We start from the raw sequence: 27,674 nt of genomic DNA, 5'->3' as shown, positions 1-27,674 counted from the left end.
CGGCTCACAAAACTCAGGAAATGTTGGTTTACATTTACCAATTTATTATAAAGGATACATAAAGACCACAGATAAACAGCCAGATAAGGAGGTACATAGAGTGAGGTCCAGAGGGTCCTGAGCACAGGCGCTTCTGTCCCAGTGGAACTGAGATGCTCACAAAGGATTACCTGTGAATAGCAGAAGGCCGCTCGTATCGCTCAGGAAATTCCAAGGGTTTTAGGAGCTCTATGCCAGAAACTGGGGACAAAGACCAAAATATACTTCTCTGCCACAACTTTCTTCTAAGGCAGGCATGGCATTGACTGATACCTGGTTTAAAGTCTAAAAATCGTGTCCAGATAAGGCACACCAGCAGATAAGACTCTCATTCCGGTTAAAGTTGAACACGTGTCTGAACCACTGATCTTGACTGAGTTAGAGCAAATGACTATGATTTGTCCACATTTCCACAGTTGTTTCCATGTAAAAATCAGTTTTATAGCGACTTTTATTAAAAAACATTCTCTGTTTAAATAGCTATGGCTTATTTTATCATAAGGCTTTTCTTTCTTTTTTAAAAATTTTATTTATTTTTATTTTTGGCTGCATTGGGTCTTCATTGCTGCGTGTGGGCTTTCTCTAGCGGCGAGCGGGGCTACTCTTCATTGCGGTGTGAGGGCTTCTCCCTGTGGTGGCTTCTCTTGCTGCAGAGCACGGGCTCTAGGTGCACAGCTTCAGTAGTTGTGGCACGTGGGCTCAGTAGTTGTGGCTCATGGGCTCTAGAGCGCAGGCTCAGTAGTTGTGGTGCAGGGGCTTCGTTGCTCCGCAGCATGTGGGATCTTCCCGGAGCAGGGCTCGAACCCATGCCCCCTGAATTGACAGGCGTACTCTTAACCACTGCGCCACCAGGGAAGTCTGCCATTAAAAAATATTCTGATCAAATAATCTTGCAAAGGAGATAACCTTCAAGCCTTCAAGCTTCAAGCCTATAATATAAAAGCAAAGAGTAAATGATTTTCTGCTCAGTTATCACGTTTAGGATCTTTACAAGGAGTGTGCTAGGCCCCAGGGAGCACCCCTTGCTGTTCATGCCCAAAATTTCACGTCCTGTCCTGTCCTTGAGCGTGGAAATGGTCAGCCGACTGGTTGCAGTCCACACTGTTTCTCCTACAAACATCCACACAGCTGTCACATAGTTCTTTCCATCCATTGTGAAGCAGTGATAAACTCCTGCATGATGAGTTATCACGTTTCCTTTCTCCATGAAAATCTGAAGTCCTCTTTATCTCTTTCATCAAAGTATCCACTGCCATCCAAGATGTAGCAAATTTTACATCCTAGTACAAATGCTCCCAGCAAAACATCTTAACCTTTTCTTCATAATTTGGAAATTTATTTTTGCATATGTTTATTATGACCATCCCAGAGTAGTCTAATTCTGGATCATTCTGATATTTGCCAGCTTCCAGTAAAGGACTCCAAGCTGGTGCAGCTGCTCCAGGAGGACTGGGCAGCTGGGCTCCAGGCCAGGGGGCCACCTCAGGTCATCTTGGGACTCCTCCATGTACCAGACCTCCTGCACCATGGTCTGGGCCTGGGATGGGGGTGGTGCGGTGCATCACCCGGGGCTCCCTGACCTGCATGGGCTGAGCTGGGCCGAGGCCCCAGTGGCCATTTTTTAGGGGGGCATCCCAGCTTGGGCCACTGCCCAACCCCCATTTCCCGACTGGGCGAGGCCTGACCGACGGTATTCACTTACGATAACAAAATGTACAAGTGATACTTTCTCAAAGGTTAATTGCAATGTGGAATCTGAAACAACACCAATATGCCTTTCCTACTCTGTTACATTCAAACCCCTCATATTCAAATCCATTCTGGAATAGGTCTCTTACCCATGCATAACTTTTTAACATCATGCATTGGTCATTTAGAAAATACTGGCTGAGTTATGCAGATCTTCCAAAAGTTGACACATTTCATTACACAATATGAAAAAAAATCACATTTGGTAGACCATTAATCTCATTAGAAACATCATGAAGAATTGGGAAGCTGGGACTTCCCTGGGTCCAGTGGTTAAGACTCCGTGCTCCCAATGCAGGGGGCCAGGGTTTGATCTCAGGTCAGGGAACTAGATCCCACGTGCATGCCGCAACTAAGAGTCCGCATGCCGCAACTAAATATGCCGCATACGCCAATGAAAATCCCGTGGTGCCACAACACAGCGCAGCCAAATAAATACATAAATAAATATTAAAAAAAAAAAGAATTGAGAAGCTCTCAAACTCAGGGTATATACAAGGTTTCCAAAATTTTAGTTTTCCCTTGAAAGCTCCAATATAAAAAAATCATTGGTAACAGATATTATAAGCTATTTCCTTGAAGTGACTGGCTCATTTCATTCATTTTTGAGAAAATAGTTGCCAAATATTTGAGTCCGAATGGCTTCTGCATCGGTTGTTCTTTTCAGCTGAAATGTTGTTCTGTGAAGAAAGCAGCTGTTTCAACCCACAGCTCAAATAAAGCACTCCCGCTCTTCCTCAGTGCTTTTCCAGGAGACAACCATCTTTCCAGGGTCTGCAGCACAAGTGCTTTGTATGTACTTCCATTTTTATTACATAAGATATTAGAAAGATATATACCCAAGAGTTACGATTTAATCAAATTATTAATTTCTACTGCTTTATTTAGTACATCGTATTAATAGACTTAAAAAAAAGACAGTGCACGACGGTGAGCAATAAAATCACTACTAGTATAGTTTGGTGCCTCTGCCATGATTCAGGGTGAGGTATAAGCGGTTTTCCCCACCGTTGCTTTTGCACCATTTGGGCAAATGTTAACACAGTGAGAAAGGCAAGTGACTTCTTAGTATTACGAAAATTATTTAGATCTCGTGGTGCCCCTCCTCCCCCAGGGTCCGCGGACCACACTTTGAGAACCGTCGTTTGCTCTAGGTCGCAGCATCTTGTCCTAACCTCCACTTAACTTTATATTCATTAAGTTCTGATCTTTCGTCCTTCTGAGACCGTAAAAACAGCCCAGCAGCCTCCTCTCGAGCACCTGGGGAGGCTGCTTCCAGCGGGAGCTAGAGCTGCGAGGCGTGGCCAGCGCCTCACCGCAGCTGGTACCCGAGGGGCCCTCACCCCTCTTTCCCTTACCTCACTTCCTCTTCCCCTCCCCAGCCCCTTTAACCCTTCGTTTTCCCCAAAGACGGAAAGAACGCGAGAGGAAATGCCTCAATCTAAAAGAAGCCGCCAGAGTGAATGGTGCTGGGACAGGGGACACTCTGCACAGCACATAAACGACTGTGACCGTTTGTTTCAAAAAAAAAAAAATCTATCTACCTATCTATATCTATATATATCTTGATTGTTCTTTTTCTGGTTACAAAAGTAATAGATGCTTTTGCTATATAATGTTCAACCCCCACAGAATTGCATAAAGTAGAAATTGAGTCTCCCACTATACCCCACTCCCATACCCTTTTAGGTTTCTGTGCCTTTAATTTTTCATATATAGGTATGTATGTATGTTAAGATATTTCTCTGCAACTTTCTATTTTCACTTAATATATCACAATGCATTTTTCTTTTTCTTTTTTATTTGAGTCTTAACCATGCAGAGTCTTAACCACTGGACTGCCAGGGAAGTCCCCCAATGCATTTTTCTATATCAGCAAATATTTACCTCATTCTTAATGACAATGGACATTTAGGTCATTCCCAGTTTTTCCCTATTACAAACAGTGCTGCAGTGAACACCTTGCACTTATGTGTCTGTACAATTTGGTAAGTATTTCTATGCTGTCAGTCTCTCAGAGTGGAATTTCCAGATGAAGAGTTACGTGCACTTTATAATAGGATGGATGATACTAAATTGCCCTCCAAAGAGATTGTACTAACCAACACTCCATCCAGCCACAGCAACAATATTTTGAAATGATCTGTTCATATCTCCATCTTCCGGATACCCTCACTGGACTCTGGTCCTCTCAGGAATAGAATGTGCCCTCTTGTCCATCTGTGGGTCACATCTGTCATGTCGTAGGAGCTCAGTAAACTGGTGTGGAGTGGATGTGAATGAACAGATAACACTAACACTATGGCCAGGCTTCTCCTATGTGTGCCAGGCACCATTCAAAGCAACTTCTCTGCATGAATTTATTTAATCCTAGTAACTGCCAGGAGTAGGGATTTTTATTATCTCCATTTGCAGTTGAAGAAACTGAGGCTCAGAGAAGTTAAGTGACTTGCCCAGGCATGAGACAATCACGACAAAAGACTTCCACGGGACTTTCCTGGTGGTCCAGAGGTTAAGACTCCGCCCTTCCACTGTAGGGGGTGCGGGTTCCATCCCTAGTCCGGGAACTAAGATCCCTCATGCCATGCGGCCAAAAAACTTAAAAAAAAAAAAAAAAAAAGACTTCCACAAACAGGGAGAAAGCTTTATACTCTGGAAATCTGTTACCAAGATGGTAATGTTGCTTCTAGTTCTTTTTAACCCCTTTCAATCATTTCCCCTTCCTCTAACTTTGGATGTCTAGTTTTATTAGGAATCTTGAGGATTAATTAACTTATGCAACCTAAGAGAAAATTTCACAAAATTTAATAAAGTTTTATTTATTTATTTGGCCATGCATGTAGGATCTTGGTTCCCTGACCAGGGATTGAACCCATGCCCCCTGCAGTGGAAGTGCGGAGTACTAACCACTGGACCACCAGGGAATTCCCTAAATAGTGTTTTAAAATCTTCCAAATTTGTTTCTGGACCCCACCTGTTACTGTCCATAGATTTATTTTACAAAGTTAAAATCAGAGTAGTAGGGTTTCCCTGGTGGTGCAGTGGTTAAGAATCTGCCTGCCAATGCAGGGGACATGATTCGAGCCCTGGCCCGGGAAAAACCCACATGCCGCAGAGCAACTAAATCCATGCACCACAACTACTAAGGCTGCACTCTAGAGCCTGCGAGCCACAACTACTGAGCCCACGTGCCACAACTACTGAAGCCCACGCACCTAGAGCCCATGCTCCACAACAAGAGAAGCCACCGCAATGAGAAGCCCGCGCACTGCAACGAAGAGTAGTCCCCGCTCGCCGCAACTAGAGAAAGCCAGCGCACAGCAACGAAGACCCAACGCAGCCAAAAATAAATAAATAAAATAAATAAATTTATTAAAAAAAAAATCAGAGTAGTAGTTTGTGTTCTTTTATTGGGGGGGTCTGTTTACCTTTCGTGATGATTCAAGTGTAAATGAATGCTATACCCCCCCTTTATCCCCACCCCCAGTGCAGGCTTGAGAGGGTGAATTTGTACTTGGCCTTCAAGGATGAGCTGGGTCTGGCAATGCGGAGTGGAAAGAACCCACTTGATGGAAGGAAGGGACAGTGCAACTGCTCAGAGTCAAGGACTACTCAGGGGAATGGCTAAATTTCGGGTTCTTGTGGAGAGGGAATAGTAACTGTGGGGGGTAGGTGAAGGCCATGAAATGTTATAAGCTATTCAGATTTTATTGTATCAGGCAGTGGAGAGCTACTTCACTATCTGAGCTGTGGAGTGACTGCTCAGGGCTGTGCTTCAGGGTGACAGCGCTGGAAGTGGCGGGGAGGGCTGATAGGAGGGGGAGGGAGCACAGACTGACTATTGGCAGGGAAATCAGTTTAGAGATGACCATAAATAGCTCTGCTATCAACGCCTCCCCCTCAACCTTCCTCCCTCCCATCTTCTGATTTCTAATAATGGCATCATCATTCTCCCAGCCCCAGGGATGGAAGTCTGAGTCACTGTGACTCCTCCCCCGTCCAGCTAGCTGCAGTTCCTGCATATGCCATCTCTACACTGCCTCTGCACTCTTGCACCTTCTTGAGGGTCCTGCCAGGACCCTGTGTCAAGTCTCTCCGGTTCAAGAACCCTGGCCTCCCTTCCCCAGGCCTGATTCTCCACTGTCTGACATCCCCTCACTGCTGTGCCAGATGTTACCAGATGTTACTCCCTGCCTACAAACATAGCACGAAACTAATGTCCTGGTGTGTCCACCTGGGTGAAGTGCAAGGCCCTCACTCTACTCGTGTCTGCATGGTCAGCCTCCTTCCACATGGTAAAGATCCGTGAGAACACACTTGATGGATGTTCCTGCCCTGAGCTCATCAGGGTCTCCCCCATCAGAGGTGATTTTCTCTTTGCCAGATGCCTAATGTGTCATCTACACTCCTCCTGGGACACTTTCCCCTTGTGCCTGGTTTGTGGTGATTTGTGGTTCCCAGAGGGTAGAGACTGAGTGATATGCATTTCTGTGCCTCCACGGGGAACTTGCACATGACCTAGACTCAATAACTAATTGAGGTTTGATTTAAAATATGTAAGGGGACTTCCCTGGCAGGCCAGTGGTCAAGACTCCATGCTTCCAATGCAGGGGGCGTGGGTTCAATCCCTGGTCAGGGACCAAAGATCCGACATTCTGTGTGTGGCCAAAAATTATAAATAAATAAATAAATAAAATCTGTAAGGGTGAGAGTTTCCAAATCTGCTGACCCCAAAGGAGGATATAAGCACCTTTCCTTTAAATATCACCTTTCTCTGAGGTAGCTTACAGGGCCAGCAGTTATCACCACAAAAAATTCCAAAGAGGTACAATAAATACGGGCTCTGGGTCCTATTTTTTCTCCTTAAAAGAATGATGGACTATTAGCCAGGTATATGAGTATGAACTAGAGTTCTGCTACTTCCTAGCTGTGTGACTTTGAGCAAGTGTCCTAACCTCTCTGAGCCAATGGAGCTGACATCAGCTGCCTCACCAAATAGATACTGCATGAGGAAGGCTGGCATGGAGCTGGAGCCCTGGGACGTGGGCTGTGAGAGCAGTTTAATCGGAAGATTTTGCCTTGACTGTCCTGGGCTGCTGCTGTGCTTGCAAAGGACCCATGTGCTCCCACCCTGATCCCTCTGCAGGTGAAGGCCAGACTCTGGAACACACTGAGGCTCTAGTATTGCCTCTTGCCAGGCCTCTGACACCTTGGTCCACCATACAGAGAAACAAATGAGCCCCTGGCGGGGGGGGAGAGCAATTTCTTTATGACCATTTCAGAAGTGGCAGTATAGGTAGTTGTCATACATAACAGAATCTGATTGTTTGGGCCAAAAGGAGCCTGGGGGAGCAGTCATCCTCCCAGTTTATAGGTATAGACACTGAGGCCCTGGTGCCTGATAACACTAGGATGGCATGAAAGCCAAATACCAGAGGCTTCCATGGTCTCTGCTGTTTTTTGTTTTTAATGTTTTGTCTTATTTTGTTTTTTGGCTGTGTTGGGTCTTCGTTGCCACGTGCAGGTTTTCTCTAGTTGCAGCAAGCGGGGACTACTCTTCGTTGCAGTGTGCGGGCTTCTCATTGTGGTAGCTTCTCTTGTTGTGGAGCATGGGCTCTAGGTGCACGAGCTTCAGTAGTTGTGGTGTATGGGCTCAGTAGTTGTGGCTTGAAGACTCTAGAGCACAGGCTTAGTAGTTGTGACACACGGGCTTAGTTGCTACATAGCATGTGGGATCTTCCCAGACCAGGGATCGAACCCGCATCCCCTGCATTGGCAGGTGGATTCTTAACCACTGCGCCACCAGGGAAGTCCCTCTGCTTGTGTTTTGAGCAAGAGAACTGGAACAGAATGAAAGGGATAATGGGTCACTCTAGGACATGCTGGCTCAAGGTTAGGCCTTTGAATGAGGTCTCAGACTTTGGGGGTGGCCCCAGAACAGCCTCCCCTTAGGTCCAGTCTACTAGATCTCTGGGCCAAAGTAGTAGCTTTGCCTGGCTGAGACAGGGAGAAGGAAGCTTTGAAGTCACTAATTCAAGGTCACTTTCCTGGCCCAGCTCCATCTGGCAATGTTGACTCTGAGGCAATGAAGGGGAGAGCTGGGAACACAGGGCAGAAAGAGGTGGCTAGCATTCGAGTGGGTTGGTGTAGCTGGGAAAGTGGGGGCTGGGGTCAGATTTTTCTAAATAAAACCCAGCCCCAACTGGTGTCTCGTTTCAAGAAGATGAGTGAAGAGAGAGCGAGAGACTTTGGTTGTTTATGGCAGAACCAATCAGTATTGTCTTTTGTATGAAAGCAGGCAAAAAATGGAACCGTTTGCCTGAGTACTGTCTGACAAGCATCGTTGGTTGTCGTTGAGCACAGGGTGTGTCCCAAGTCTTTAACATAACGTTATTTCACCCAAGTCTCCTGGCAGCCCTGTTGCTGTTATAGTTCCCATTTCGGAAAGGAGGAAACAGACTCTAGCTATGCTTAATGACTTCGAGGACTAGCAGCTTGATCTTCTGGTGAGAAGCTGAGGGATTTCAACTCTTTTTTTTTTTTTTGCGGTACGCGGGCCTCTCACTGTCGTGGCCTCTCCCGTGGCGGAGCACAGGCTCCAGACGCGCAGGCTCAGCGGCCATGGCTCACGGGCCTAGCCGTTCCGCGGCATGTGGGATCTTCCCGGACCGGGGCACGAACCCGTGTCCCCTGCATCGGCAGGCAGACTCTCAACCACTGCGCCACCAGGGAAGCTTCGGGATTTCAACTCTTGACTCGCGTCAGTCTACCTAACGCGTGGAGGGGATAGGAGGATCTGAGAGCGAATTTGAGGAGACCCGAGGTGACCACGGTCTTAGTTCAAGAACACGGAACGCGCACTGGTTAAATGTGCCTTGGAGTTTCAGCCCAGCTAACGCGAAGGACGCAGGAGTTTGTTCAGATTTGCCTTTTGGGGCTTAAGCTAATGTGTCAGCAACTGACACTCTGGTTTAAATAGGGCATCCTGGAGAGAGGGTTTTTCCTCGCTAACGGCTCCCCTAATCCTCCAGTTCCCACCCCCAGCTCCCGGGTCCCGGTGGGTCTCACCCCTCTCTCACCTCAGTAGCACTGAGCTTTCCGCGGTGCCCAGAGAAGCGCGCGCCGGGCGCGAGGGCGGGGTCCGGGCTGGTGCAGGGCCCAAGGAGGAGTCCGGCCCCTGCCGGCCCCGCCCCCTCCCGGCGAGGCCCAATAGGGTGGCGGGCCCCGGCAGTCCCGCCCCGGCCCTGCCCGCTCAGCCCGCGCTTGGCAGGCCTAGGTAGCCCGCCGCCAGGCAGCTGGGAGCAGTGGCCGGCGCTAGGATTTCGCCTACCCGGGTTCGTTCGCTCGCTCGCCAGCCAGTACGACCCCTCATCCGCTCGGGATGGCTGGTTACCTGCGGGTTGTACGCTTGCTCTGTAGAGCCTCCGGTTCCGGGCCGGCCTGGGCGCCGGCAGCCTTTACAGCCCCCAACTTGCAAGAGCAGCCGCGGCGCCACTGTGAGTGCCACGAGGAGGGTCCGGGCGGGGTGCGCGCCTGGCACCGCGACGTGGCGTCCTTCCGGGCGGCGACCAGCGAGCGCGACCCAGGACGCTCGCGAGCCGGGGACGGCGGGGTAGGGCACACAAAGAGCCGGCGGACGGGGACGTGCTCCCCTGCCCCACCTTCCAGGCCGTGCCAGTCGCGGGGGGCGGGGGGAGGACTTGAAGGAAGGTGGCAACTGGTGGCCCGGGCGATGCCGGCCCTGCTGCCCTGCGCCCCCAGATTTTCCTGCAGGGGGTGCGGGGGTTATCCTGGGCTCGGAGGGTATTCTGCCCGTCCTGCGACCCTGGAGGGAGACAAAGCAACCGAGTGGGTACTGGAGCGCCTGGCCCGCTCCACGCGAGTGAGGTAGGGTCCCGGCGCGGTCCCTGCTCAGACAAAGGAGGGGAAGGAGGAGGTATCCACTTCCCCTGCCTTCTCACCCGGGCGCGCAGTGATCCCTCCTCGCTGTCAGGCCCTCGTCAGCTATTTTTGGAGCCTTTTACGCGAGAGTTGGAGGAGTCTCCTTTTTATTTTCGCTTTGGACGCCCCCATTCTCCTTGTCGACCCACTTGAAGCTCCATCCTGGGGCCTCTCCTTGGCTTGACCTGTCTCTTCTCGCCAGCCCGCTCCTGAGCTGCTCCTTGGCCCTAACCCGCTCACCCGACTGGGGAGACCCGGCAGCCGCGCCAAAATGTCACTTTCCCGAATTGTTCGTCACAGCTTCTGTGATACCCTTAGTTTCCTGCTTAGGAGAGAAGACAATAGTCTTAATAAGCAGGGCATAATAAGCAAGAGTTAGCCTGAACTTCCACTACCAAGGCAGGCTGCCAGGTCTGGCATTGGTCGGCCCCCTGGCTCTCCATCGCCAGCTACAAGAGGCAGGGAACGATGTAGGTCCCTTAGCTCTGTCGAATGCCTGTTGCCACGGAAACCCCTATCCTGACCTGGCCAGCAGCTCCCTGGAGTGAGGAGGAGGGGATGGGGCCCAGGCAAGCTGGTCTTACTGCTAGAGTAGGTAATCTTTAACCTAGTGTGGGAGCAGCTGACCAGAGCTGAGAAGAGCCCCAGCACCCCACCTCCCCTTTCAAGGAGAAAGGGGCATTTCTGTTTTTCTACTCATGGGATTTATCTCTAAGGAGTCGGCCCTGCAACTCGAGGTTCTAAGTGTCCCTAGGTCCCAAAAAAGTTTCCCATGTGGCACCACCTTCAGCAAAAGATGGTGGAAGTTAGATACATTTTCCAATTCTTCCCCCTTTTTTTTTCTGCAATGATGGTAAAAAAAGAAACAAAAAACCCCACACAAACAAGAAAAGCCCCTTTGAGGCCTGAATTTTGATAACACATGAAAAGAGCAGTCAGTTTCAGGTCCTTCCAGAAGCCCCCAACTGGGGTTGGTTATTAACGAGGAGAACTTGGTTGGACATGAGACTGTACAATTGTGACCTCTGCTAGCTTGTTACTTGGCAACACTGCTGGAGACAGAATACTTGGCATTCCCCTTGATGACAAGGAAAGAATATGCTTTGGCTAAAATACTTTTGTGTTTTTGCTGCCAGGTAATTCCCACATGTGTCTCCTTCTAGTTTTGCAACTCATAGGCCTCCAGCGACTGCTGGTGGTGGTTCTGATTAAGTTAGTTTGGGGAAGTGAGGGACACTGCTCAGTGGGAGAATTACCTATCCTTCCTTGGCTCAACTCCTAGTCTGGGAACTTCTTCATTTCCTCACCCTGTCCCTTAACTTTTCAGATCTTGGTGATTTGCCTGCACTCTTAGATTCCAGAGGAAATTATTTAATGATTGTTCAGTTTTGCAGACCCACCAGTAGGGTTGTGTGTTCTCCACTGAGCCTTGTTTCATCCACATCAGATAAGACCACAGCTATCCCATCAGAGCTATTTTTGGGTGGTCGTGTTTAGGCCCAGTAGGTTTTGAGGAAAAGCCTCTAGAAAGGCTTGGGGCCTGCCTCCAGATCCTTTGTGTGAGGCTGAGGCCTCTTTCACTGATTCCAGGATGGGGTGCTGGACACTGCTGTCTGATTACTGGAAGCCAGCCTCTGTGGCCTGCCCTGGAGTTTACACTTCTGTAAACCATGTTTAAAATGCCAGCGGATTGCAAATATTAACACATGATAAACTGTGAGCTACTCCTGGTGCAGTTTTGTGGTGAGGACTCACTGGCCTCTGTGTGGTAATGCATCCCAGGATGGGGGAGGGGAGGGAGTACTTTTCATCCAAAGAGGAGGTTATGGCAGAGCAGTCCTTACCACAGATTGAATTGACCATAACTTGACATTCATTCATGGATTCAACAAATATTGTGCTTCTACTATGTGCCAAGCACTGTGCCAGGGACACTCTGGGGACAGAGCTGGGAATAAGAGACAAAGATTTCTGCCCTATGGAACTTAAATTCTAATGTGGGGACGGACAGTAGACAAGAACTAAGGAGAACAAATAAGCAAGGAAGGTGTGGGTGAAAGTTTGGGTAGTGCTGCCAGAAAAGACCCCACTGAATGCAGTACTGAGGGAGTGAGGGAAGCAGGCCATTTAGTGTTCAGGGGAAGAGAGGACTGCAGGTGCCAAGGTCACGATGCAGGAGGGCACCTTTGCTTGTTGGAGAAGCAGAAAGTAAGGCTGGCTCAGAGTGCAGAAGGCGAGTGATGGGACATGAGGTCAGACAGTGGAGGTCATGGGGGGCTTGTAGGCCATTTTTGAGGATTTTGGCCTTCTCTGAGTGAAAGAGGCGGCCTTGCAGGGTTTTGAGAGGAGTGTTGTAACCTGATTTACATTTTAACAGGAGCATTCTGGCTTCAGGGACCTGGTAGGAGGCCTTAGTCAGAATCTGGCAAGAGAGCATGGTGGCTTTGACCGTGGTGGCGGTACTGGGGTGGGTGGATTCTGGATGAATTTTGACGGAAGAGCCAGTAGAGTTTTTTTGGTGGTTTTGATGTGGGTGTGAGAGAAAGGGAGGAGTGAAGGATGACACCAAAGAAAATACTAGAGTCTCCTCCAGAACTGCTGCCCTGCCTTCTTGAGCCCTCTGGAATTGGGGGCTTCCCCCTACATTCTTCTGGGCCATGCTGGCTGAGCAGCCTCTCTTCTGCTGACAGCAGCATGGGTAGGAATGTGATGAAAGCAGTTCAGTTAAGTAGACAGGGAGGTGGAGGGGTGGCTGTCTTGGGAGGAACCTCTAGCCTGGAGGCTAGGTCTACTTACTTGAGCAGCAAGTAGATACTGAAACCGGGATGGTTTTGTTGTTTTTGTTTTTTAATGTTTATATATTTGGTGGTGTCGGGTCTTAATTGTGGCAGGCGGGCTCCTTAGTTGCGGTTCCAGGGCTCCTTAGTTGCGGCATGCAGGCTCCTTAGTTGTGGCATGCAAACTCTTAGTCACAGCATGCATGTGGGATCTAGTTCCCTGACCAGGGATCAAACCTGGGCCCCCTGCATTGGGAGCGTGGAGTCTTATCCACTGCATCACCAGGGAAGTCCCTGGGGATGGGTTTTGAACTCCTTACTTGGTGTTCGGTGCTAGGAGTTGGCCTAATGGGCCTCTTGTGACTGATGTAATTCCATCCCACACCCTGGCCAAGAGGACAGTGTTTGTGCAGCCTGTCATCTGAAGAGATCATGGCGGCTGTCCCTAGTAGGCCTTCAGGGAGGCCCAGCCACTGTTCTTTGAATTTCAGGTAACCTGTCACCTCTTGTCTCCCAGAGAGGGGCAGACGGTGTGGATGTCTCCACCATAGTGGCTAAACAACAGACATGGTCTCAAACTCCAATGCCTTGGGGCACTCTGGAGGGCACGTGGCAGGCCTGGAATGGAGCGAGAGGCTGTCCTCATACCAGCCCATCCTTCATCCTTGCCAGGAGTGAGCGTGGGCTCAGTGGGACGAAGCGACTCATTCTTCAAGAGGGACTGGATTTTTATGTAAAATCTTCTCGGTGTTTTTTTTTTCTTTTGGTGGGGGGACTGGTTTAAATTAAACATTAAAGACTTTTTTAATTTCTTATTTTTTATTGTGGTAAAAAATGCATAACAAAAATTTCCATCTTAATCATTTTTATGTGTGCAGTTCAGCAGTGTAAAATACATTCACATTGTTGTTCAACGATCTCCGCAGCTTTTTCATCTTGCAGGACTGAAACTCTGTACCCATTAAACAACTACCCTTCCTCCTCTCCCCCCCAGCCCCTGGAAACCACCATTCTTCTTTCTGTTTCTATAATTTTGACCACTCTAGGTACCTCATATAAGTGGAATCAGACAGTATTTGGTTTTTTGTGACTGGTTTGTTTCACTTAGCAGAATTCCCTCATGGTTCTTCCATGTTGTAGAGTGTGTCAGCATTCCTTCCTTTTTAAGGCTGAATAAGATCCCATTGTCTGTATATAGCACATTAAAAAAAATATTCAAGTTAAAATCTATTGACCTTCTGAGTAAGGTATAGGAATTGTGAAAAGCTTAGGTGATATAGTTATTAAATCCTTACATATTTAATACTGTTTCTAATTTATCATGAGTTACTTCCCAAAAATGTTAATCACAGCTGGATTGAAAAAGTATTTGGGTAATACATAAAGTGTCCATAGGAGCAAGCACCCTAAGTTTTTATCATATGCTGATAGAGAATTGTTTTAGGTGTTACAGCTTATGAGGTCCACAGTTTGACTGAATGGGTTAAATAAGTCTCTGTTGCTGTTTAACTGCATTGTAATTACCAAAAGTAATAATGCATGTAATTAAAAATAACAGAGAAGCTTTTTTAATTAAAAGATCTTCTGCTCCAAAAAACAAACAAAGTATTTGGGAAAGGTGGTGATGTTGTTTATATAAGTATACCACATTATAAGTCTACTGGTGATCCAAAGAGAATTTGTCTTTGTGGAGTTTGAAGCAAAAGAACAAGCGGCAAAAGCTATTGAGGTAGGTCCAGATGCATCACTAAAACATGGAAGCACTTCCTTTTTTAGTTTCAAAGCAAGTACATCCATGTTGAAGTGGTGGGCAGCCCAGCTGTGGAAAAAAAACTTGGAATCGTGAACATAGTTTAACTTTTTGGAGGAAAGTTTTTCTTAAACTTTCTGGGTTAGTTCCCAGAGTCCTATTCTCCTCTTGAAGGTTCATATCACATTTTGTTTATCCATTCATCTGTTGGTGGACACTTGGGTTGCTTCCACCTCTTGGCTATTGTGAATAATTGTTATGAACATGGGTATACAAATATATATATATATATATATATATATATATATATATATATATATTTTTTTTTTTTTTTTTGCGATACGCGGGCCTCTCACTGTTGTGGCCTCTCCTGTTGCGGAGCACAGGCTCCGGACGTGCAGGCTCAGCGGCCATGGCTCACGGGCCCAGCCGCCCCGCGGCATGTGGGATCTTCCTGGATCGGGGCACGAACCCATGTACCCTGCATCGGCAGGCAGACTCTCAACCACTGCGCTACCAGGGAAGCCCTATTTTTTAATTTTTTTGAGGAACCATCATACTGTTTTCCATAGTGGCTGCACCATTTTACATTCTCACCAGCAATGCACAAGGGTTCCAGTTTCTTTACATCCTCACCAACATTTGTTACTTTTTGTTTTTTGGTCTTTTGTTTTTTGGGTTTTTTTGATAGTAGCTATCCTAATGGGTGTGAAGTGGTATCTCATTGCAGTTTTGATTTGCATTTGCCTAATGATTAGTGACATTGAACATCTCTTTATGAGCGTATTGACCATTTTTGGAGAAATATCTATTCAAGTCCTTTGCCCGTTTATTAATCAGGTTATTTGTTTTTTTGTTGTTATTAAAATTGCCTGATTTTTAAGCCTTGGTCACCAATCAACATTAAAGAAAACCCCTACGACCTGGGCCAAACAAAATGAGCCTCTGCTGCTATGACTCACATCACTGCCCCCAGTCCTCAGCTCCTCTGGGAAGCTGCTTTCAGGGAGGCTGCACACCTGACTTTGATAACAGCGCTGCTTGCTCTCTCCATTACTGATAGGTTTTCCCTTCCATACTCACTCTTTGAGGACAGGCATTGTTGTGTTTAGGTGTTTCAGGAAGGGGTGCTTACCCTTAGCACCTGGTTGTAAATAAGTGGGCCCTGTGGTCTTGAGGGTTTGACACCTGCATACACAGCTGGGAAGGCTGCCTGCTGTGATCTTGATATTGAGCTCCCCCATCGAGGAGTGTGGTGTCCAAAGACACCAGCTGCTGTGCCTGAAGCCCAAAGCTTGAGCAGAGCCCAGGCTGAGGCTGAACCCTTTAGGACTGGCCCCAAATGGGTCTCTACTTAGGGAACTTGATTACCGTAGGCTCGGTACATTAAAAAAAAAAAAATTGATTGGCTCTCATCACATTAACTCATAGAAGATGCTCCTAAAAACTAAGCTAGCTCGCAACAGCCCAACAGACTTTCTGCAGGTCCTAAAGCCCTTTCCACTCAAGCTTTAGACCAGAAATGCTGAAGGAATTTAGTAGCTTGGGTCCAAAGTCCCCACTGCATCTTGGGAGGAGCTGAAGCGGTGTCAGCCGTGTCCACCATGTTTTCTGGGGAATGAAATATTTTGAGTCTGTGTTTGCTTTCTGCTTCTCTACATATGGCCCACAAGGGCATCCAGAGGCTGCACTTGAGCCAGGGCCCTGGGACACAGGTGAGGCCTATCCTGACCCTGACACAAGCCATGCTTCCTGGGTCTCATTTATCTTCCCTTTTAGATTAAGAAAAAAAAAAATCTGTTTGCACATCTCTGGAAAGTGAGTTATTCTGCTGCACATAATTCACCTTTTTCTTAGTGGGTTGGGATGTCATCATGAGTCATGGCAGTGGTGTGTTTCGTAGGACAGTGATGTGTTTGGGGTCTTTTGGGCTTTGGTCCCTTTTGTTTTCATGAGCCTAGGTAGCCATGCTTCTTCATTTTTCTAGGCCTGCTTTTCACAGGCTTCTGTCCCTTGCTGTCAGCCTAGCAGATGTCACTTGGGGTTTTCATCCTGTCCCCTCTTCTGATTTGCTTTGTCTAATCTTCGGTGAGTTGAAAGACCCATAGCTACATCTGTAAGGATTGTGTGTAACATAAGACTAAACGGGCCCTAAGTAAGGGCTGAGCAGGGCCCCTTTGGAGACAGGGCCCTGCTTTCATCTGGGGTTCAGCAGAAGGTGACACTTCCTGGGGTGACTGAGGCAGGGTTGTAGGTTTCACATAGATCTTGTTGCCGTGCTCTTCAGCTGCTGTTTCTTCCAAGGCTGTGGCCAGAGGCACGTGCTGGTGCTTGGGTGCCCCTGCTGCAGGTTAAGGCTCAATAAGCCTCACCCACGGCAGCCTGCACTGATAAATTGGATGGGCCATTTTCTTTCTTTTTGGGGGGGCTGTGCCCCACGGCATGTGGGATCTTAGTTCCCCGACCGGGGATCGAACATGTGCCCCCTGCATTGGAAGCACGGAGTCATAACCACTGGACCTCCAGGGAAGTCCCGTGGACGATTTTCTTGAGTTTTGTTTGGAATTCGCTTCCCAGACTGTTGGTTTTTCTCATGAGTCAGACTTTCCTTGAAGAGCCTCCACCAGCTCCTGTTTCCTCCTCCACCATCTCCCTGGGCCTGGATCAGTCACTCGTCCAGTCCTTTGATGCATCTCTGGCAGGACTGGCGGACCTGAGCCTGCGTGGATCAGGGCTTCTGCATTCCATTCCCAGGTGCCCATCAAGGAAGGTGTGGATCTTCCTGGATCTGCTGTTTTCAAGCTGTGTGAGCTCTGGCAGTGAGCTGACAACCTCTCTGAGCCTTAATTTCCTCACATTTAAAGTGGAGATAATGATACAGTAAGTCCCTTACATATGAATGAGTTCCGTTCAGAGAGCGCGTTCCTAAGTCCGACTTTTCGTAAGTCCAACAAAGTTAGCCTAGGTACGCAACTAACAAAATCGGCTCTATAGTACTGTAATGTAATAGTTTATAATACTTTTCACACAAATAATACATAAAAAACAAACAAACACACAAAAAATAAAACATTTTTAATCTTGCAGTGCAGTACAGTACCTTGGAAAGTACGGTAGTACAGTACAACAGCTGGCATCCAGGGGCTGGCATCGAGTGAACAGGCAAGAAGTTACTGACTGGAGGAGGGAGAGGAGGTGGGAGGTGGTAGAGCTGAAGGATCGGCAGCAACAGGAGACAGAGGGCAAGCGGCAGTTTCACTCATTCACATCCTGGGCTTGAAATAAAGATACTGTACTACTGCACTCTATACAGTACTGTACAGTAAAGTACACAAAAGCACACCCATTTGTAGAGGATGCGAGCATGTGACAATGTACACCAGACACATGAGCTAACTTACATGATTGGACATGCGAACGCACGTTCGCATCTTTGAAAGTTCACAACTTGAAGGTTCGTATGTAGGGGACTTACTGTACTCCCCTTGGGAGTGGTTCAGAGGATTAAATGTGAAGGGTGTGGTACACCCTCAGGCCCATGGGAGGTGATCTATACAGTTTCCCTGCTCACTTCATGTTAGTCAGGCTCTCAGGTTGCAAGCAACAGTTAGAGGAAGTTTTTGGAAGGACACGGGGTAGCTCAAGGAATTGCAGGGATTGGACAGGAGGGGATTCCAGGCTACCCTGGGGAACTGGGTGGCAGCAGCCGAAGGCAACCTCTGCCCGGCTTGCTGCTTGACAAGGTGACCCCAGCTGGCTCTCATTCTCTGTGTTGGTCTCCTCTGCTGTCAGGTTCCAGGAGAAAGGATCTGACTGGCCAGGCTGGCATCTGGCTAGTCCCAGCTGGCCAGACTCAGCGGGGGATCCAGCTCCCCCGGGCGGTCCCGGAGCTGCTCCTGCAGGAGGGGGAGTGAATGCTGGGCAACTGGGCCCTGGCTGACACTCCTCCCTCCATGGTGAAGGGTGGGTCTGGCCAGAGAGGAGAGGGGCTACCCCACCAGCCTCCCCAGGGGTGTGATGTACTATGTGTGTCTGGTCCTAGATGCCGACAAGAGGATCAAGGTGGCGAAGCCAGTGGTGGAGATGGACGGCGATGAGATGACCCGTATTATCTGGCAGTTCATCAAGGAGAAGGTAGTTCCCTCCCGAAGTGGGCGGCCTTCCACATGGCCGGCCGGGCTCAGTGTTCAGTCCCCACTTCGGGTCCCCAGGGTTCACCCGTCACCCTGGTGGGCAGGAGCAGTCCTGATTTTCCCCTTCCGTCCACCCTTCTGTCATGTCCAGACCACTCATGGCTCTTATGACGTCAGGCAGGGGACTGTCCTCAGCCATCTGTGTCATGTGCTCGTGCCAAAGCCAGCATGTTTTCAAAAATGTGTGCAGATTCAAGCCTGACCCTGTATCATGTCGTTTTTTTGTTTTTTTCATTTGTTTTGTCTTTTTCAAACTCGTGTTTCAGCATGAATTGACTATCCTTCGGGAATTTCTTCTTTTCCTTTTTTTAATTTATTTTTTATTGGAGTATAGTTGAATGTATCATCTTGCTCTCCTACATTCCTACGTGCACCCTTGAGGGAGTGAGAGAAGAACAGGGCCGGAGTGTGGGGGGACTACATCATTAACCTTTCCTTAGCGGTTCAAGGATGTCATCGCGAGTTGTGGCATGGGGTCTGTTGGAGGACAGTGATACGTTTGAGCCACCATGGCAGACGGTTCCCAGGGTGGCTGCTTGGCTTCTCCAAAGTCGCTGTGGGCTGGGTCTGCCTGGGAGAGCACCTTGTCCATGTGCCTGTCCCCAAGAAGAAGGTTGAGAATCACCACTTCTGAGTGGGGAAGAAGAGGGAACCCGCTGTATAGAGAACCCTAGATGCACTTGGAGTTGGGGTTTGGCTGAACTGATGGGCCACCGCAGGGGGTGTGTGGTCCACGCTAGGGGATGAGCCCTCCGAGGGGCTGCAGCCTGGTCTGCCGGCCTCTCTCCAGAGCCCCGGCCTCTTGCCAGCTTTGGCGAGCCCACCGCTGGCCTTTCCTCTTCCCTGCCCTGACGGGGTGTCCCCTGCCACCGTCCCCACATGCCCCTGAGTCACAGTCATCTGGGCTGATGCCAGGCCCCGGCCATCTGTCTCTAGCTCATCCTGCCCCATGTGGACGTCCAGCTCAAGTATTTTGACCTGGGGCTCCCAAACCGTGACCAGACCAATGATCAGGTCACCATCGACTCCGCGCTGGCCACCCAGAAGTACAGCGTGGCTGTCAAGTGTGCCACCATCACCCCTGACGAGGCCCGTGTGGAAGGTGCGAGGGGCGCGGGGGCGGGCGGCTGGGACAGTGCGGGCTGGGACGTGACCCTGGTCTCCCTGCGAATGCCCAGCACACAGCGGAGCCTCCAAGGTTCCTGTGGAGGAGGCTGGGGAGGGGAGGTTGAGGGCTGGCCTAGGTTCCACAGTTGGGGGTGGCAAAGCTGGGGCCAGGGTCTGTGTCCCCTGCTCCCAGGCTGGTGGTGTTTCTGCTGTGCCGTGTGGCTCTGGCCAGTGTGGGTGTCACTGGTCACAGAGCTGATGCTGACACTGTCACAGTGAGGACAGCCTCTTTGGGCAGCCTGCCCCCCTGGCCTCCTGGACTGCTTTGCAGGCAGGTTTACAGAGAGACTCTGGGGCCACCTCTGTCCAGGGTAGTGCTGGGTGTCAGGCCTGTGTCCTTCAGAGGCTCGGAACGTCCCTCGTGTCCCGCCACTGTCTTGGCACTGCAGGTCTGCCCTTTGCCTCTGTGACCGTGGAGCGGTCTCAGGTGCCCCACCAGGCTTGGACAGGCCTCTGGTCCTCGGTTCTGGGGGCTGCTCTCGAGGGTTCCATGAAATGGCACCAGCGTGTGGGTAAAGGATCCGGGTTTGGGAAATTCAAGAAAGGGTGGTTTCAGAACTTGCAGAGTTCTGTCTCCCCACTTCCTGCAGTATGAGGGGCCTTAAGGAAGCCTTCAAGACATCTCCAAACTCTGCAGGCCTCCTCCTGTCATGCAGGTTGTTCCCGACCTCAGGGTATGGAATCATTTTAGTGCTAAGCTCTTTCAGCTGGTTTTCTTTGATTTCTCCTGAACCCTGGGATTCATACATCCCCACTTTATGGACAAGGAAGTAGAGGGTCACAGTCTTAGTAATTTAGGCTGAACCCAGCGGTGAGTGGCAGTGCTGGGGCTAGAACCAGAGCATCTGGAGTGGGGCCGTACACTGCCAGGTTCATCAGACAGCTACGTCCAAGTGTGCTGTGGGAATAATAATAACTGACAGAGGGGACTTCCCTGGTGGTCCAGTGGCTAAGACTCCATGCTCCCAATGCAGGGGGCCCAGGTTCAATCCCTGGTCAGGGAACTAGAACCCACATGCATGCCGCAACTAAAGATCCTCCTGCATGCTGCAACTGAAGATCCTGCACGCGGCAACGAAGATCCCGCGTGCCACAACTAAGACCCGGTGCAGCCAAAAAAAAAAAAGTATATATGTGTATATATATATACATATATGTGTGTGTGTATATATATATATATATATGTGTATATATATATATATATGTATATATATAAAATAACTGACAGAGCCCTCACCATGTGCCAGCCACTGTTCTAGGTACTTTAAATGCATGTGCATGCATTTAATCCTCACGACAACCCAAAAGGCCAGGTGTTTTATCAGCAATTTCATTTTATGGCTTAAGTTCAGCCACTTGCCTAAGGCTGACAGTCAGAGGTGGTGCCACAGCTGGACCCTGAAGACAGGAAATCTGATTCGGGAGCCCACGTGCACACTCTAGACTCTGCTGCTGCTTCCACCCAGATGATTTTTAGGACCCCCATCTGTGTTCTTGCTTGGGGTTCAAGTTCTGGTTGGAAGGTGGGGGCTGCAGTGGGGCCACTTCATCTTTGCCCTCATAGAGTTCAAGCTGAAGAAGATGTGGAAGAGTCCCAATGGAACCATCCGGAACATCCTCGGGGGGACTGTCTTCCGGGAGCCCATCATCTGCAGAAACATCCCACGCCTCGTCCCTGGCTGGACCAAGCCCATCACCATTGGCAGGCACGCCCACGGCGACCAGGTCGGCCACGGTGGGAGTGGGGCTCCAAGGGCCTGGGTCCCGCATCTGGAGCACTTGGCCTGAGCCACCCTCTCACCTCTGCAGTACAAGGCCACAGACTTTGTGGCTGACCGGGCCGGCACATTCAAGATCGTCTTCACCCCAAAGGACGGCAGCGGAGCTAAGGAGTGGGAGGTGTACAGCTTCCCCGCCGGTGGCGTGGGCATGGGCATGTACAACACGGATGAGGTGAGCAGCGGCTCCCCGGCTCCCTCCCCCCACGCCTGTCTCTCCATCTCCAGCCACATCGGGTTGGTGGTTCTGACTATTCCTGCATCGGTGGCCTGAAGGTCTGCGGCCTGAGAGCAAATGCATCTTAGGTGTGTCCGAGGGCCCTGCAGTGGGCCCGGTGTGGAGGGCTGTCCCACTCCTGCCCAGCCAGGTGCTTGTGCTCCCCACCATTCCTGCACTCCCTCTCGGGTGCGTCCTTGGGGGCATATTGGTGGTCAGCTCTTGGCTTACAGCAAACTGGGTAAGCACTTCTTCCCCTCCCTACCCCCATCTCTTGGCTTTCCTTTCCTCTGTGGTTGGGCTCACTCACAGGCTGTGAAGAAATGGCCACCAGTAGCTCCAGGCTTATCGCTGCCAGCCTGGCTACCCTATCAGAAAAGAGCCCCGCCTTTTTTTTTTTTTTTTGGCTGCGCTGTGGCATTCAGGATCTTAGTTCCCGGACCAGGGATCGAACCCGTGCCCCCTGCAGTGGAAGTGCGGAGTCTTAACCACTGGACCACCAGGGAGGTCCCGGAAAAGAGCCTTTTTGCTCATGATTCCAGCAAAAGTACAGGCCTGGGTCACATGGCCATCTCTGAGCCAATCATGGAGGCCCAGGGGAGGAAGGGCTCTGATTGGATAAGCCCAGGACACACTATCAAGTCTAGAGACGGGCAGGTGGGCTGAGGGCATTAGCCCCACCCCAGCCATATGGTCTAAGAAGTGGGGAGGGTGGTAGCTTTCCAAAGCAGTTGGTGGGGCTACTTCGTCCCAGAAATTGGGAGGGGGATGCTGGGCCAGTAGAAACAATAGATGCTCACTCCAGGGAGGCTGGGTTAACCCCGGCTGCCTGCGAGGGTCCTGTGGAGGGAAGGGATGCCGTTCCCAGGGCCTGGGCCCACCCTGGGGGACCACACCAGGGACCTCTCTCTCCCTGCAGTCCATCTCGGGTTTTGCACACAGCTGCTTCCAGTATGCCATCCAGAAGAAGTGGCCACTCTACATGAGCACCAAGAACACCATTCTGAAAGCCTATGACGGGCGCTTCAAGGACATCTTCCAGGAGATCTTTGAGAAGTAATGGCCCCTCCCTTTAATACTTCTCAGGGACGCCATGGCCCTTCTTCCCTGTCCCCTCAGCCGCCCTTACCCACCCAGGGAGATGGCTGTCCCAGTGCATCTGTCTCAGCTCTGAGGCTCAGGGAGGGATCCCCAACCTGTCAGCCTCCCGCTCTCTCCCCACAACAGGCCCTTTTGCTCCCAGGCACTACAAGACCGAGTTCGACAAGAATAAGATCTGGTACGAGCACCGCCTCATTGACGACATGGTGGCTCAGGTCCTCAAGTCTTCGGGCGGCTTTGTGTGGGCCTGCAAGAACTACGACGGAGACGTGCAATCAGACATCCTGGCCCAGGGTACGCTGGCAGCACCTGCTCCCTGCGGGGATGGACTGTTGATTTTCCCTAGCTGGGGGGATTTTCTCCTTTGGGGAGAACACTTCTCTAGCGGAGCAGCAGGACTGGGGCTTGCCTGCTCATTTCAGGGTCTCCTGTGGACAGCAGGGGCCAGAGGCTTCCTGGTGTCTGAGTGAGGAAGGATCCTAAGTTAGCTTTGGACTGGGGTATTACTAGGGCTGCCGTTCCAGAGGGAAGGAGGACGTAGGAATTCAGGTGCTAAAGGGCTAGATGTGTTAGCCCTGAGGTTGTTCCTGTCCATGAAAGGGCCAAGTGACTCTGCTTGGCTCCAGGTTTGGACTAGGTTTGGCTCTAGTAGAAAAAGGGGAGTAAGCACAACCGGATGCTCTTTACATTACAGAGAATTTGTTTTGCACAGTAAACCTTTTGGATGTAGGAGAATATTGGGGATGATGCAAACCCCCAGGCCCCAGAGCATCCTGAAACACAAGTTGGGTTGCAGCAGAAAGCCTGCGTGAAGCCGTTAGGGAAGAACAGAAAGAAATAGCCCAATTGTATTGGGAATGAGAGCAGGAAAGAGTGGGAGGAGGCAACATGTATCCATAGCGAGTGGAAGAGAAACCAGGCTCTGTGAGAGGGGGCGAGGTCTAGCTCCTGATAAGGAGAAAAGTGAGGCCCACGCCAGGTTGTGATGAAAAGGCAGAGGGTCTCAGTGCTTTATAAAAACCTTTGACTTTATTTTGAAAAGTTTGGTGTGATCCTCTCACTAGAACAATTCCCATCCAGGATGGGAGCATGAAAAGCCCTAGCAGACAAGAGAAAGGCGTGAAAGTTACCCTTAAGTGTATGAAGATTGGTGAGTGTGAAGGTCCCAGGTGCAAATGGAGAAGGGATTCCCCCTTCCTCTGCCCCAACAGCAAAAATTCTTACACAAATAATTTTCCTCTAGAAGTTGCCCACTTTTTCTTTCTTGGGCATTCAGAATTCTTATTTTGGTGCTGTGGGGGTGCTTTTGAAAACTAGGAGATCTTGGCCACAGAAAAGGTTGACATCTGGATTTAGGAAATCTTGGAAATAAATCACAAAGCTTTAAAGTGGCCTGAAAGAGCAGATGAAGTGATCACTGTGAAACAGCTGGCTGCAGGCTTTATTCTTTCCGCTTGAATGAGCCTCCTGGTCACCAGCCAGGGTGGGTGGGCAGAATTTTGGGGGATCTTATGCCCTGGGGGGACCATAGACTCTGGGGCACCTGGAGGTAGGGGATGCAGAATTATGCTAACAGGCTGATGACAGCCACCTCTGAGTGCCCCTCTGCCCTGTACTGGGGCCTGGAGACCCAGGACAAGAGTAGACAAGCCTGAAACAGTCTCTGTTCTCCCAGTTATAGGTGGGGGTGGGTGGAGACACAGTAAGGAAGCAGCTACAACAGCTGGAGGGCAGGTGGGCTCAACCCCAGTGGCCTGAGGAAAGGTGCCGGCACCGAGAGGATGTCTTCCTACTTTCCAGGCTTTGGCTCCCTTGGCCTGATGACGTCCGTGCTGATCTGCCCGGATGGGAAGACCATTGAGGCTGAGGCTGCTCATGGGACGGTCACGCGCCACTATCGGGAGCACCAGAAGGTGAGTGCGAGGACCGTGGCCTCATGACCATCTGTCCCCGGGGCCCGAGCCCACTGGCCCTGAGGGCTGGGAGCACGGGCCTGGTCCTGTCAGTCTAGAGGTGGGCAGCTGTGTCCAGGTGGCCCTCTTGTTGGCTGGTTGGCTCTTCATCCCCCTGTGACCCCTTCCCCCAGGGCCGGCCTACCAGCACCAACCCTATCGCCAGCATCTTTGCCTGGACGCGTGGCCTGGAGCACCGGGGGAAGTTGGACGGAAACCAGGACCTGATCAGGTGAGTGCAGAAGGAGCGCCTGAGCCAGATCTGGGCAGGTTATGGGCCCTGACTCCGCACAGCTGGGGTCTCACTCTGCCCTGTCCCCTGCAGGTTTGCCCAGACGCTGGAGAAGGTGTGCGTCGAGACAGTGGAGAGTGGAGCCATGACCAAGGACCTGGCGGGCTGCATCCATGGCCTCAGCAAGTGGGTGGCCTGGGGTAGAGGGCAGGGCTGGCCTTCTGGGACCTCGGGGTCAGGTGGAAAGAAGCCCAGGGTCCTTCTTAGAGGCCTCCTCCTGAGTTAACTTAGCTGCCGGGGGCAGGACAGGTCCATGGCCCTGGGGGATGGCTCAGGCCAGCCTACGCACACCAGGCGCAGCGAGTGGGTCCCCATCCCTGAGGCTAGCTGCTCAGAATGTTTCCATCCCCTGCTGCACCCATCTCCCAGCTTCTCCCCAGAGAGCTTGTACCTAGTTGCCCACTCACCTGGGAAAGCAAAGACAGGCCTTACTGGGTTCCTGCCGAGTTTGCTGTGGCCTCTTGACCGTTGGCTCCAGGTGCCTCTGGCCTGTAGACCTCCCCGTGACCGCACGAGGGGGCTGCCGTGCCGGATGCCTGAGCTCAGGCTCTGCCCTGGGAGGGCCCGGCTGGAGCGGCCCTCACGTGCAGGTGCTCTCTTGGCAGTGTGAAGCTGAACGAGCACTTCCTGAACACCTCGGACTTCCTGGACACCATCAAGAGCAACCTGGACAAAGCTCTGGGCCAGCAGTAGCGGGTGGGAGTGCTGCTGGCTGCCGTGGCGGCCGGGCTGGGGCCGAGCGGGTGGCCACAGGTCCCCCCCAACCCCGACACGCCCCTGCAGCGGAGGGTGCGCCTCACACCCCCTCTTTGGAGGCCTTTCTCGGGGACACTCTTTTTTATAAGCGAGATGTTTTTAAAAGTATCTCTGTGTTTCCCCTCATGGTGACATGAGACAGGAACGGTGTGTTTTACCTCAGCCAGTGGTATGTTTTGCATACTGTAATTTATATTGCCCTCGGAACACATGGTGCCGTATTTAGCTACTAAAAAGCTCTTCACAAAACAGTCTGCTGTGTTCGTCCCTGAGGGGAAGGAGGCAGCTGGGGCCTAGAGGCAGAAGCCCTCAAAGGGCTGGCGGATTCCCCCAGGGGCTGCCCGGGGTGCCTTGGGTCACAGCAGGCCTCTGTCCAGTCAGGGGGCCACCGGGGGGAGGGGACCAGGCAGAAGGCCTGTGGGTTCCCTGGAATTTCCTAGCACGACCTGGCTTCTGTATCCTCTTTTCCATTTTGAGATTGTCACTTCCGATAGAGTACGGTTATATATATATATTTTTTTCTTTGATAGTTTTAACTTTCTAAACGTGCCCAGACCTCTTTATTTGCCTGTTTCTCAGTCCTCGAAACAGGTCCCACACAGTGGCCGCCTCAGTTCTCTTCCCCACGGCTGCCTGGGACTCGGGCCTGGGCCTGTGAGTGGAGCCCCCATGTGGTCCAGGCTAGTGAGTCCCAGACTTGGGTTCTTCACCATTCTGTGGCAAAACTTGGAAAAGTAAGTTTATAAAGTTGCTATAAAGCTAAACAGATCCACCTTAAAGGGCTATCCTTTATTCGGGGATTATGTTCTACTTTTGGTGTTAAAATGTCCTAGGGAAGAGTTGTGTCTTTTTTTTGGCCGCATGGCTTGCCGGGTCTCAGTTCCCTGACCAGGATCTGCAGTGAAGGCGCAGAGTCCTAACCATTGGACAGCCAGGGCATTCCCGAGTTGTGTCATCTTGACTTGAGAAAATAAATACTTGGCAACCCAAAGTCCATTTCCCACATTTGGGTGGGCTCTCATGTATTCTGAAACCCAATAGCTGGGAACCTTGGTAGCTTTGAGATGGGCTTCAGCTGCCCACCTCCACTGACAGCCGCCTTCTGCACTAAGACCACTCTTCCTCAGTAATCACTGGACTCCCGGCGCTCTAGGAGGAAAAGCTGGCGTGATGACTCTGGCTGGCCCAACTCCTGGGGGGAAGCTCAAGGTTTCCGGCCTCTTCCCCATCAGTAACGAAGGGCTGGCAGCTCCCCAGAAGGCACAGCCTCTGAAGCCCAGTCTGGCATCGGGAGCTGGCTTCTGTCCTGGTGGCCTGTTGGTGGGGAAGCGGCTTTTTCTCTTCGAGTGGTGGGAATTCTGGGGCCTTGACCTGCGCCCCTTTCTCATGGGCTTGGAGCTCTGCAGGTGGCCATTCTAGTGCAAAGGATGGGCTGGGGCTCCTCTGGGCCCCCAGAGAGGGAAGCCTTGTAGGGAGCTCCTTCTGAGGGAGGGGTGAGGACCGGGTCCCCAAGAACCATGGAAAGAAGCACTCACAGTCACCTCACTAAAGAATATTCATTTATTTATAATTATTGCTAAGTAAACTTCTCTTTTAAACAGGAACATAAAAACACAGTAGGGCTTTGCACAAGTGGAATTTCTAAACAGTTGGTTTGTATACACGTCAAAATAAGTTAGAATGGGATTTGTCCAGGAGTTTCCAAGTCACCCGAGAGGCTGCACGCCTCTTTTGAAAAGGTTGGGGTGGGGTGGGGGGTGGGGACCGGAGCCTTGCCAAGACCACCGCCCACCCAGCTCCAATTGTGAGTTGTGCTGCTTCCTTCTCTCAGCCTTGCCCAGGTCCAAGGCACAGGGCATGGGGGGCGTTCAAGTATTGAACCTTGCAGAGGGCTGGTGCTGATGGCGGGGCTGGGGGCAGAGAGGAGAGCCCCACCCTGGGGGCCAGACCGTCTCATGGGTT

General features: G+C 50.7%; 2 protein-coding genes across 2 annotated transcripts in view; one reads left to right on the top strand and one right to left on the bottom strand.

The window, feature by feature from the left end:
- SEMA4B (semaphorin 4B) overlaps positions 1 to 933 on the bottom strand; it is an 84,384-nt gene extending 83,451 nt beyond the window's left edge. The window contains exon 1 of the mRNA XM_082838829.1: positions 171 to 933. The gene's annotated coding sequence lies outside the window, so the exon portion shown is untranslated. The remainder of the gene's footprint in view (positions 1 to 170) is intronic.
- Positions 934 to 9,080: 8,147 nt separating this feature from the next.
- Positions 9,081 to 26,603, top strand: IDH2 (isocitrate dehydrogenase (NADP(+)) 2). Its single transcript, XM_082833986.1, has 11 exons — positions 9,081 to 9,284; positions 18,299 to 18,390; positions 19,386 to 19,551; positions 21,181 to 21,341; positions 21,426 to 21,569; positions 22,531 to 22,667; positions 22,855 to 23,006; positions 24,513 to 24,625; positions 24,799 to 24,896; positions 24,990 to 25,082; positions 25,562 to 26,603. Exons 1-11 carry the CDS (start codon positions 9,170 to 9,172, stop codon positions 25,647 to 25,649), a joined length of 1,359 nt encoding a protein of 452 aa, XP_082690112.1. The 5' UTR covers positions 9,081 to 9,169; the 3' UTR covers positions 25,650 to 26,603.
- Positions 26,604 to 27,674: the final 1,071 nt, after the last annotated feature.

The sequence above is a fragment of the Leucopleurus acutus genome (assembly GCF_964270905.1).
Source record: "Leucopleurus acutus genome assembly, chromosome: 1".
Classification (NCBI taxonomy): Eukaryota; Metazoa; Chordata; class Mammalia; order Artiodactyla; family Delphinidae; genus Leucopleurus; species Leucopleurus acutus.
Note: the sequence above shows the minus strand (reverse complement) of the source record. Positions and strands in the feature narration are given on the sequence as shown.

Bases quoted from the DNA above. Each gene is read 5' to 3' on its own strand.
- IDH2 (XM_082833986.1), top strand. From the start codon at position 9,170: ATGGCTGGTTACCTGCGGGTTGTACGCTTGCTCTGTAGAGCCTCCGGT. The intron at 24,897-24,989 runs GTGAGTGCAGAA...TGTCCCCTGCAG, and splicing joins GGAAACCAGGACCTGATCAG to GTTTGCCCAGACGCTGGAGA. The intron at 25,083-25,561 runs GTGGGTGGCCTG...CTCTCTTGGCAG, and splicing joins TGCATCCATGGCCTCAGCAA to TGTGAAGCTGAACGAGCACT.